This window comes from Lemur catta, chromosome 11 (assembly GCF_020740605.2).
Source record: "Lemur catta isolate mLemCat1 chromosome 11, mLemCat1.pri, whole genome shotgun sequence".
NCBI lineage: Eukaryota > Metazoa > Chordata > Mammalia > Primates > Lemuridae > Lemur > Lemur catta.
In genome coordinates, this window is record NC_059138.1 from 77,914,573 (window position 1) to 77,927,603 (window position 13,031).

General features: G+C 34.9%; 1 protein-coding gene across 3 annotated transcripts in view; it reads left to right on the forward strand.

Moving 5' to 3' along the window:
- AVL9 (AVL9 cell migration associated) overlaps nucleotides 1–13,031 on the forward strand; it is a 53,535-nt gene that overhangs the window by 14,619 nt on the left and 25,885 nt on the right. For 2 of the 3 annotated variants that reach the window (XM_045564572.1, XM_045564573.1), the window contains exons 2-8: nucleotides 2,901–3,021; nucleotides 3,939–4,024; nucleotides 6,258–6,329; nucleotides 9,289–9,378; nucleotides 10,185–10,251; nucleotides 11,378–11,418; nucleotides 12,586–12,624. In XM_045564572.1, coding sequence (XP_045420528.1) covers nucleotides 2,901–3,021; nucleotides 3,939–4,024; nucleotides 6,258–6,329; nucleotides 9,289–9,378; nucleotides 10,185–10,251; nucleotides 11,378–11,418; nucleotides 12,586–12,624 — 516 coding nt within the window. The remainder of the gene's footprint in view (nucleotides 1–2,900; nucleotides 3,022–3,938; nucleotides 4,025–6,257; nucleotides 6,330–9,288; nucleotides 9,379–10,184; nucleotides 10,252–11,377; nucleotides 11,419–12,585; nucleotides 12,625–13,031) is intronic. The other variant, XM_045564574.1, reaches the window with a different exon arrangement.

The following is a 13,031-nucleotide window of genomic DNA, read 5'->3' on the forward strand; positions in this document are numbered from 1 at the left end:
TCTTCAAAATCCCTTTTGCCATGTAAAGTAACAAATTGACAGATTCCAGGAGTTAGGATATGGACGTTTTTGGAGGGCTGTTACTTTGCCTACCACACAGTATATTATGGCTATCTCACTTTATCAACATATATTAATCTAACATTCTTTTTAACAGCTGGATTGAACTGATGTAAAATTTATTTAACCACTTGTCTAGTGAATATTCCCATTTTATGCTACAATAAATTACACTACTGTGAACGTTTTTTGTACATATCTATGAATATGTGAGAGTATCTGTGGGATAAATTTCTAAAACTGAAATTGCTGAGTCAAAGGTATTAAAAGATAAACTTTGGCACGTTAACATTTTAAAGAGTTTGTTTGAGCACACAGACAGTACTTTATGAGTCTGGATAGCTCCAAACCAGAAGTGACTGACACTCCACTGAAGCTTTTATAGGGCGAATGCAGAATTAGAGCAAAGAAGTTATCTGATTGGTTAAAGTTTGAGCAGCTGCCTCTTTTGGACTGTATCCTGGTGGGAAGTTCAAGAAAATATAACTAATGCCCAGTTGGCCACCTGTGACTGACTGAGCTTAATTAAGTTTGTTTTCTTTTACATTTAGTCTCAGTTTGCTCAAGTAGGAGCCTGGGTGTTAGAGCCACCTCAGTTTAAGGGCCAACCCTTTAGTTATTTTAGCATAGGGTAAATCTATTATTGATTTGATAATTGTTCCAAATTGCCCTCCAAAGTGTTGTACCAATTTACTGTACAGTCCCACAACCAAGCCTATTTCCCTACAGCCTTGTCAAAGTACTGACAGTCTTTTTAATGTTTTTCAATAGATGGGTAAAAAATTATATTTTTCCATGATTAAAAATTAGATTGAGCATTGTTGTACTACTTTGTTTTAGAATTTTCTAGATTAAAAATTTTGGACCCTAAAGAGCAGCATACTTCATGATTTACTGATGAGAATTGGGTTATGTGATATTTACATTTATTTAAAAGCATGTTTATTCCATGCTAAATTCACTTTAAATAAATATATATTAAAATTTAATGGTTTTCAAAAAGATTATTTAGTCATAATTATCAACACTTGGGACTACAGGCCTGCACCACTGTGCCCAGCATCAAGACTTCTTATGATAAATATTATTATATGTATTAGACCTTGGTATTGATTACATAAAATCTGATCATTTATTTCCTTGTTTCTGTTTTTTTGATGTTAAAAATGAATTCTGAGTTGGGAAATTTTTTCAACTCTAATTCTACCAGCTTTATAACATACGCTTTGCATTTTTGTCTCTATTACCTCATTGTCACATCCTGCCTTCCCTCACTTTTATTGTCCGGAAAGCAAATTAGAGTAAAACCTGTATGATAAATATATAGAGAAGATAGGGAAATGTAATTTGGGATTATTTATGCCCCACCTTCAGTTAATTGGTCTTAAATGACTAATCTCTGAAAGAAAAGTTTTACTCCTTAATCCAAACCTTTTAAAAGTCCATTTAAATTGTAAACATTGATTGCTCTGGAGTTAGGGGGCAAGGAAAAGACTGGGTAGCTGGAGTGGTAATATCAAGAGTAGGAGAGAAGTCTTTTTTACTGTACAGTCCTTTTGGTATCTTTTAAAAAATTTAAATATGAAATTGGATCACCTCTTAATCATGAATTTTAAATTCGGCTGATTAAAATTTTTTTTTAAATAATCATTTTAAAAATCTGTTTACAGCTGGCTCTCCTGTGACTAAATTGGCAGCTTGATTTCATTGAAATGTGGAAAGATGAACCATCATATTTTTCCAGAGTAAAGATTGGTTCTAAAAGTGATTCTTATGTCTATGTTGTTCCAGCTTCTGTGTATATATTACTGATACAAGCCAGTTCCTGCTTAGGTATACTTTGAAAGAAAAATAAAACAAAGTCACCTACAACTTCTAAATCTGTGATGACCCAAGCCCTGTGCACTGAATTCTGCCTTCCTCTCCAGTCTCATTGACATAAGAAACAGAAATGGAAGCACAGAGTAAAAGCTAATAAAACTGGGAAATGCCAAAAACTGGAGATGCGTACTAAACATTTTGTCTCTACAAGACAGTGTTGGAGAGATTTCGTTGCACTCTCAGTGATCAGTTCTCATTCTCAATAAAAAAAAAAAATCACCTGAAGTGTTGGTTAATAAACACCCCAACACTACCCTCCTGCCCACAGAGCCCTATCAAAACCATAAGTTCAAAGCTACAAGTATTGGGAACAAGGGAACCAACTGATAGAAGCAAACCTAGACTTTAACTCAACTTCAGGCTCTTTTGTTGGACCTCTCCTACTAATTCAGTAGGCTGTTGGTTTTCCTCAGGGTTCCATGGCTTCAGTTACCATCCATTTCGTGACAGCTCTCAAATCTCAGTCCCCAGTCCAGTCACCACTACCCTCTTTGTGCACATTAAAGTTTAACAGCCCTTAAATCACAAAGGGAGAAAGCTTTATAAATCTTTTTTCTTCTTTTACTACTTTTTTCTTTTTCCTCTTCTATGCCATAGATTTGCTAATAATGTCAAATGTCATCATCAAGTATGGCTTATCCCCACTTCTGTCATTCAGAGTTTAAAAGCATTTTTTCTTATTTCAGTATTACAGGGGTGCATATGTTTTTGGTTATATGTGTTGCTTTTATAATGCTTGAGTCAGGGTTATAAGTGTGCCCATCACCTGGATAGTGCTCATTGTACCTACCGGTTAGGTAGGTTTTCACCCGTCCCCTCCTCCCCTCTCCCCCTGGTTGATTTCAATTGAGTTTTACTTCCCTGTATGCACATGTGTTCTCTAAAAGCATTTTTGCCTGTCAGGATAAGACACTCCTTTTGATCAACCACCTTTTGGCTAACATTCCTTACCATTTTAGGTTGAATTCTCTTACCCGCCCCTGATTCCAGCAGATGGACATGACAGCCACACTTTACCAGAAGAATGGAAGTATTTGCCCTTCCTTGCCTTACCAGATGGCGCACACAACTACCAGGAAGGTATGTAACGACAGTGAAGCAATTGGGTGCCATTTTGGAAAAAATTTGCCAAGACCTCTTAGATTTTAAATACTTTGGCAATTTAAAGGCCTTCAGCCTATTGTGACTATGTATAAAATATTTAAATGCTTGTTGGGAGATAACCAGTCATGCACTAGAGCATCTCCAGAGGAGTGCCAGGCTTTTAATTGGCCATGGCTGGCGAACATTGGCCACACTTCTGCCAGGAGCCCTGACTAAAGAAGTGAGTAGGCAGAGCAGCTGGGCTGCCACTGGGAGCACTTCATTATGACAGTTTTCAACATAGAAAAGTTGAATTAAGATTATACTGAATATTCTACGAATTATTTTCTTTATATTTGTGCATATGTGTGTACAGTTTTGTCTGTACTATTTGAAAGTCGGTTGCAAACATGATACCGTGACACTTCACTTCTAAATACTCAGGGGTGCATCTGCTAAAAAATAAGATCATTCCCCAGCATAACTTCCAGTACCGTTATCACAGATAAGAGATTTAACACTAATTCCAGAATACTAATATCCAGTCTATATTCAGATTGCCCCAATTATCCCCCAAATTTCTTGGATCGTGGTTCATATGTTGCCATTGTTTTTATGACTCTACTCTCTTTTAACCCAGAACAGTCCCTTATACATAAAGGATTTTCTGGAATTGTAGTCTCGGTTTGACCTGTTATAATTCAATCTCTTGGGTTTTTTGCGATGGGTATATACCATAAGGCAATGAGAGGAATTCTAAGAAACTGGTGACTGTGGTGCTGTAAATAAGTATGATACGGGTTCCTTGTTATAGCATCATTTTTGTGTTAATGACTACATTATGATAACTTCAAATTTCATTATTAATAAGGGTAATTCACCTTGGTGTTTACATTTTTCTACGTATCTCTTAGATACTGTGTTTTTTCACTTGCCACCCAGAAATGGAAATGGAGCCACAGTATATGGTATCTCTTGTTATCGACAAATTGAAGCCAAGGTATGACTGTTAATGATGAACAACAGAAAAAAAACTCCAAAATCCTTTCTTGGATGTTGTCCACTTAGTGAAACATGACGTCTTTATTTTTCATTGATGCCTGTGATGCTGTTTTAGATTTTTATAAACAATCTGTAGCTGTTTTTCCAATAATACCAATTTATTCACACAAAAATTTTTGTAAGTTGACATTGATGTATTTGTATCATAATATTTTGTGCACTGTTTTCAGATAGTGATACCTAAATTATCCATTTATATTTGAAATACGGTATTTAAATTTCAAGGTGTCCTTGAATTTTCTATTTATGATGTTTGGTAGGTAATTTAGAAAAATGGAGTGGTAATTGTGTGTGTGTGTGTGTCTGTGTGTGTGTGTGTGTGTGTGTGTTTGAAGCAGCATTTTATAAGTAGTGGAATGTACTTAACAGTGGCTTCCAACTACTCTCACGTTATCTTAATTATAACTAAGATTTTGATTATTCTCAAACTACCTGCCAGCTTAATGCCTGACTTACAATAATAGCTCTAATTAACAAATTCAAAGACACCAAGATCATGTCCCCACCATTCATGATTTTCTTATGTATAGCACTATTTTTTTGTGGTGGGGATAGTCTTTATGAGGAAAAAGCTCTTTCCTCTCATTAGGTCACTGATACTTTAAAGTAGTGAGTAGTTCTCAACCTTGGCTACACAGAAATCACCTGGAGAGCTTTAAAAGTTGGGATGACTGAGTCCCACCCCAGAGATTTTGATTTAATGATCTGGGTTTCAAGCATCAAAGCTCCCGTGTGATTCTAATATGCAGTCACACCTGAGAACCACTGCTGTAAAACAATGGTTTTTCACCAGAATTACTTGGAGACTTTTTTTCCTTTTCTTTTCTTTCTTTTCTTTTCGTTTCTTTTTTTCAATACATGTGTACGTAGCCTTTCCTCCTACTCACTGAATTAGAGTGTCTGGGATTTGAACGTTAGCAATAATAGGTTTTAAAAGCTTCCTTGGGTGAATAATCAGTAAATCTTTTTAAAATCTTGTTCTAACTTTTTATAATGAAAATTTCATTTCATGCAGATAAATTTTTTTAAAAGTACAGTGAATACCTATATACCTACCACCTAGATTCAATAATTGTTAATGTTCTACTACATTTGCTCTGTGTGTATATTTTTTCCTGGAACCATTTGAAAGTAAACTATAGGTCTAAATTTCAGGATATGCAGATTAGTTAACTACTGTGAAATAACCCTCCAAGCATAGAGCCTGGGATGTAGGATACACCTAGTAAATGTTTGTGGAGTGAACAACTGAATCTAAAGCTAAAGATAATATATCAAATAATCATGTATACCTTAGTTATATACTATTTTTATTTATCAATTTTACCTCAATAAAGCTGGGAAAATAAAATAAGACTGGAGATAAAAGAAACCTGAGAATAAAAGTTAGCCTGGTAGCTTTGCACATTTCATTTTTTTTTTTAATGTATTGTTACCTTCATATACTTGTATATGATATGAGGTGAATTGCCCTTTCTTGGAAATCTGTTCCTTTTATTTTACTACCTCTTAATCCTCATAGGTCATGTAAGCACTAGAGGGGGAAGAGTCTTATTCCATCACAACCTTACCTGAGGTTGACTAAATCAAGATTTGTTCTCTGCTAGCAGAGAACTGTAGAAATCTCACATGGTCATCTTCACAGTTGTTGAAGAATGAATTATGTGCTCAGTGCTGGGCTACAAGAGAAGTCTGCCAGAATAGACTCCAGACAGCATAGAACAACTGACTTCACAAAACTGCTGACAATTCTTCCATCTCTAGAGAACAAACTGTTTTTGTCATCTCTCAAACTAGCCCCTTCTCACCAGAAACAATGGTCTCTGAAAGGGCTGCTCATTTTAAAACCAGAATCATCATTGATTGATTTGCAGTGAGTGGTTGATTTGGGTGTGGTGGCTTATCTGTTAAGTGTTTTCCGTCAGATTATGAATTCCTTGAGAATAGGGATTGTCCCTTCACTGTTATATTCCCAGTGCCTACCACATAGTGCCCATGCTGACGTTTATTCATTCAATAAATGTTTTCTGAGAGTCTCAATAAATATTTTTTGGATTTAACTAAATGCAAGAAATTTCTTCTATTTAATTGCTATTTTTGTATTGAAAAACTATGGCTTTTAAAATATTGCTATGAAGTATTTCTGATAAGTGACTGTTTGTTTATAATAGGCATTGAAAGTAAGGCAAGCAGATATCACCAGAGAAACCGTTCAGAAAAGTGTCTGTGTTCTAAGCAAGCTGGTAAGAGACCAAGTAACTTGTTCATGTTGGTGTTCAATATTCATGGCAGATTTTTATTTGAAGATAAGGCATTATTAGAATAAGAGATTTATGAAAACAATAATATATTAAAATTAGTCAGGGGCTTATTGTTTATGCTGTGGCATCTCCTCATTCTCTTTGCTTTTCAGCAGTTTTATTCTCATTTGCACCTTACCCAAGACTAGGTAAGAGGAAGATCTGATAGGTTATTGGTAAGAAAACTGACACTTTACCAAAATGAAGTAGCTGATATGTTTTGATATATTTCATTTGTGCTTTTTTGTTTTATTCCCAAGACTTTGGATAAATAATACTTTACTAGAATTCAAAATATCATAATTACTCAGATTTTATTGATGATATAGAAGTTCGTGACTACTGCAATGAAAAATTTTAGTCTTTAAATTTTAAAATGTTTGAGAAAAGGAAATGACATAGTGAAATTGTACGATAATGATACATCAAAATTATATTCCTTCTATGTACAAGTTGGTCAGATGGAAGTACGTAATCATTTTAACTTTTTATGTTTAAAAAGAAAATATATAACATTTCTTGTTTTTCATAGCTGTCTTCATTAAGTCATTTTCAAGATTTGTATCACATTAATTATCTTAGATCTGTATGATTACTGTATGTAACCATGTTTGCAGTTAACCTAAACCAAAATTGAGAATATTTCATTAGCCTAAGTCACCAAATGTTTTTTAGTTTTGTTTAATTATTTCTTCTACAATGGTCCAGTTTCCTATATATGCAGGCAATTAATTGTAGTTTTACAAAATAGAATTTATTTTGGCTTCTATTACTAAGCTAAAAAAGACATACTGAATAATAAGGGTTTAGTATTGTGGACCGGGCATGGTGGCTTACACCTATAATCCTAGCACTCTGAGAGGCCAAGGTGGGAGGATCACTTGAGCTCAGGAGTTTGAGATCAGCTTGAACAAAAGCAAGACCCCATCTCTACTAAAAATAGAAAAAATAGTCAGGCATGGTGGTGTGCGCCTGTAGTCCCAGCTACCTATGAGGCTGAGACAGGAGGATTGCTTGAGCCCAGAAGTTTGAGGTTGCTGTGAGCTAGGCTGATGCCACAGCAGTCTAGCCCGGATAACAGAACAAGACTCTGTCTCAAAAAAAAAAAAAATTTAGTACTGTAGGCCTTAATAATAAGATTTTGAAGATGAGAATATTTCTTCCAAGATGATAATTTTAAATATAGGGCAGGAATAGTCTCCTGGAAAAGGAATGGTTGTTATAAAAGGCCGTAATATCAGAAAATTGGTAGATTGCTAATCTGATTCCTGTACACAGTTTCTAGAAGGGTAGCCTGAAAAATATATATCAGGCAATTACTTTTTTATACTGGGCCAGATGCCCAAAGCGTAAAAGTACCAGATATTAAGGGAAATGCAACATGTTGAGAGGATTCCTGAATGATCATTCTTCAAAAGACAATTATAATAATGATAGATTTATTGACTGCCCACCATATGAAGCATTAATTCTGTACCAGACACTTTTTATACATAATTGTCATTTCAGTCCTCATAACAACATTGGGACATATTTGCTATTCTCATTTTATAAAGAAAGAAATATCTCAGAGAAAAAATGTCTAATTCTCATAGACATGTAACCACTAAGTGATAAAATTAGGGTAAAAATCCAGTTTTATCTGTCTCTAAAACAGACACAAGGGATAGGGAGAGGTAGCTCACCCAAAAAGTTCCAGTTGTTCATAGAGCATTGTAATCTATATATAAAAACAAAATGATTTTATACTCAGGTGGTAATAATGATATAATAACAAGGATTTGGGGGGAAGAACTATTCCACTATTACTTATTTTAACTAATTAGAGTATATATACAGTGTTGGTCTCTACATCCTGGAAAGAACATAGAAATGAGAAAACATCTAGAAAAGAACATTACAAGTAAAAGGATAGAAATGGTAGCAGTGGATCTTAAATGGAGAAATAAAAATTAAGGAATAATTTCAAGTATACAGAAGAATATTATGAGGCCAGGTGCAGTGGCTTGTGCCTGTGATCCCAGCACTTTGAGAGGCAGAGGTGGAAGGATGGCTTGAGGCCAGGAATTCGAGAGCAGCCTGGGCAACATAGTGTGAAACCCTATCTCTAAAAAAAAAAAAAAAAATTAGCTAGGCTTGGTAGTGCATGCCTGTAGTCCTAGCTGTTGGGGAGGCTGAAGCAGGAGGATCACCTGACCCCAGGAGTTCAGGGTTGCAATGAGCTATGATTATGCCACTGCACTCTAGCCTGGGCTACAAAGAGAGACTCCATCTTTTAAAAAAATGACAGAAGATTCAGAGTAGGTGTTCTAATCCTGCACAGAGGACCAAAAAAGTGGAAATGAACTTAAATTTAATCATGAGTGTTCAGCTAGATATAAAAACAGCCCGCTATAAGGAAGATTAAATGCTACCAAGGTAGCAGAATAGTACACAGAATTAAAATATGTTTTAAATCTTATAATAATTATAGCTAATCTTCTAGTGCTTTCTGTATGTCAGATATTTTTTACTAAGTGCTTTCATCTGTTATTTAATCCTTAAAACAATCAAATAAGATGTATTGTCTATTCATTTAATGTATTGTCTTTTCATATACTCATGTTCAGATCAGCAAGTAGGGGGGGTGGAGAGTTAAGTGGCCAGAGTTATGCAGTGGAGTGATGGAGCCAGGCCCAGGAAGCCTGAGCTGCACACTCTTAACCACTGTACTGTGAGTATTTTAGATACTTTTCACCTGCAGCCAAGGAGCTAGAACATAAGACTTCACAGCTTTTAGCTATGAATAATATGGCACTAAAATTGATGGTTCCTAACTTTTTTCTCCCTGTTCTCAAATTAAAAAGTTTTAGGGTTGTTTGACTATCATCAACCTAATGGTAATTTCTCTTTTTTCTTTAAGCCTCTCTATGGCTTACTCCAAGCAAAACTTCAACTCATTACACATGCATATTTTGAAGAAAAGGATTTTTCCCAAATTTCCATTCTAAAGGTAACTTTATACCCCTCTATAGATGTGTTTGGCTAAAGATGGATTCATGAATCAAGTAAATCTTGTCAGTAATACTATGAAGAATAATCGTTTATTAGCTCAAGAAAGACATTCTTCTTTGAATGTCTTCTGTGAATTAAAACATTGAAGGACCAGGGATCTGCCCAAATACTAAATTTAACCAAATTGTCTTTTTTTTTTTTTAGGAAATAATGACTGCAAATAACTATAACTAACATTAATGTTTTCTCTTAATGGATACTAACCCTTTTGCTATGGCATTGCTTCTATAAAGTTGCTTATCTTATTAATAAGCTGCACAGTATGTTTATATATCAGGCTTCTGCTTCATAGCTCCCAATACATACTCCAGAAAAACCACATGACTATTTTATTGAAGGTGGATAACATGTTTTTCTCAAGGTTGCCATTAATGTACAGAGCTTGGAGCTCTCCTGGATTCTGGTGGGAGTAGGACAGTTAAGTACTTAGCAAGGAAGCAAAGGGAATTTATCCTAGAAGCTTATACCACCATGTGAATGAATTAAGCTCTACCATGTAAAGGAAGAAAGGGATACTCTGTATAGTTTTTCACACTTCCTGCTCACATCTCTTCTGATTATGTCTGGAAGAGAAGGAATGAGTGCTGGAAACTGGCAGGGTTTCAGAGAGACCTTGATTGTTTTTTAATTTAGTGCCTATAAAAAAACTACTTTGATTAAGGAAACAACTTTTTTCTGATCATCATTTCTGATTCAGTGTCTAAAATAATAGAAAATGTTCTAAACTCAGTCTGTATTTTATAGGAGCTTTATGAACATATGAATAGTTCCTTGGGAGGAACTTCATTAGAAGGATCCCAAGTATATCTTGGTAAGTAACAAGTTAGAAGAGATGCCCCTATTTCTTTTTGTTTGGCAAACTGAGTTGCATGTAAAACTTTGTGATCAGAATACATCTTCATATGGGATCTAAATTCTTCAACATTTGAGGCTGCTTCTTCCTTAAATATTTTCTTAGCCAGTATTTATACTGAGAAGGATTATTATATCATACTTAGCAATGTTTACAACTATTATTACACAGGGGGAATTTCTACTTTTCAGAATAGTAATGGAAGTTTTTTCTCTTTGCATTAATGCTGACCAGCTCAGTTCTCTGTCATAACAAGAGAGGGAGGGTGGGCAAGAGAGAAAGCTGCTCAGTTCTTTTCTAAGATTCTTCAGGTTGGGGATTTTGTTTAATTTAAAGTGTCTTGACAACCCAAAATATCCTTTGGTATCCAAGGTACTTAATGGGCAACTCAGTAAATATCCTTTTCATGATAAAAAAAAATTTTAATCACATAGTGATTTGTGTTTGCTCGTTTCCTATTTCAGCATGAAGTAGCCAATTGTGGAAGTTTATTATTGCAATTCTGTGTGTAATGTAAGCTATTCACAGAGCTCCTATTCTGAGAACGTATTTTTCTCTACATTATGTTTTCTTGTACTGTGGCATTTCAGGCAGATGATTGGAAAAGACTATGTTTCAGAAATAATAATTGAGTGCAGTGACCAAAAACTGTGCTTAAATGATTGACTGCCGTGATAAACTTTATCATTTCTGAACTTGGATAGTTTGTAGAATGGAGGAGGATGTTAGACTTGCACTGTTCAAGCAGTAGCCGCTTTCCACATGTAGCTATCTACATTTAGATTAAAATTAATAAAAATTAAATAAAATTTAAAAGTCAGTTTCACTGAACTGCATTTCAAGAGCTTAGTAGCCACGTCTGCCTACTGTATTGGACAGGGCAGGTTTAAAACATTTCATCCTTGCAGAAAGTTATGTAGGACAGTACTATTTCTAAGTATGTGTACACTTAACCAAATATTTGAATATTTCTGTATTCCTACTTTCTTTTTTTTACCTCCTTTCCTTTAAGGGAAAAAGTAAGCTTTCTTCAACAAAAACAATAGCTTATATTCACAGATTAGCTTTTTTATTAACATTGTAGGTCTGTCTCCTCGAGATCTTGTCCTTCATTTTCGACACAAGGTATGGTACATTATTTAATTTATGATCTACAGTACTAAGATGGGAGACACTGTTCTTTTATTATATTCATTTAACTGGCAGATTCATTGTGCTACATCAAATGCAGATGTGGCATACCATGTTTTAGTTCTTCTGAGGCAGTGCTTGGTCTCATAACTGTACAAAGTTGAAAATGTTGGTAGTGTTTATATCATAGAAATTTATTTATTTATTTATTTATTTATTTTTGAGACAGAGTCTCACTCTGTTTGCCCAGGCTAGAGTGCCCTGGCATCAGCCTAGCTCACAGCAACCTCAAATTCCTGGGCTCAAGAGATCCTTCTGCCTCAGCCTCCTGAATAGCTGGGACTACAGTCATGCGCCACCATGCCCAGCTAATTTTTTCTATATATTTTTAGTTGTCCAGTCAATTTATTTATTTTAGTAGAGACGGGGTCTCACTCTTGGCTCAGGCTGGTCTCTAACTCCTGAGCTCAAACAATCCGCCTGCCTCAGCCTCCCAGAGTGCTAGGATTACAGGCATGAGCTACCACACCTGGCCTGTATCATAGAAATTTATAGAAGAATACTGGCTGTTGACTTCTTTGGGCATTTTTTTCTATTGCCTTTGTAATTTCAGCTATCATGAAATTAGATTAGAAAGAAGCATGTTTTGATCTTGCAACATATTTCATATGTTGCCCTGAGAATGGAACATTTTCTGGTAAAATATCTACACATACTTATGTCTTCTGATCTCTATTATTAAAGCATATATTGTCTAGGACATAAACACATTGATTATTCATTTAACATTTATTGAGTACCTACAATGTGAACACCCTGGACATTCAGAAATAATAGTCCCTGCCATTTAAGGAGCTTGCAAATATTTCAAGCAAAAGTGGCACCACTCCTTTAATAAAAGATAATTTCAATTAGAGATTTAAGTGTTTTTCACATTTTTTAGAGGACACTGGTAATATTTAATTTCTCAGTGTAAGTTCATAATTTTTCATATATTTTTAAAAGTGCTGTGATTATTGATTAAATGACATATGGTGTGTTTGAGGAGGGGAAAAGGCAAATGCATGAGTTTCTCTTTTTATAATCTTTTTTTTTCATGACAGCCTACCATTGAGTAGTTTCTCCTTTTAATACTACATTTCTTTCTTTTTTTTTCTATAGGTCTTAATCCTATTTAAACTAATTCTTCTTGAAAAAAAGGTGAGATTCAAAGGGAAAGTGTAAAATATCTATCTTTATTGAAATTTTTTACATATAACAATATTGAAACTAATGATAAAGTATTAAGACACTTTCAGCCTATCAAATTGTGGTGAACTGAAGCACATATTCTTCACTTCTGTAGAAGTATAAATTCATGCAGCCTTTCTGGAAGCATTTTGACAGTGTATTTATCAGTGTGGTTTCTACTACAGGTAACAGAAAACCCAATTTTAAACTGACTTAAGTAAAACAAAAATGTACTGGCTAACTTCACATTTCTGGGCTGGTTGATTCAGTGGTTCAGAGTGTAAGTACATACCTAGGTTTTTTCCATCTTTTTGTTCTGTAGTCCACAGTGCTAGCTTTATCCAGAGCCTGGTTTCCCTTGTGGTGTAGGGAACTGC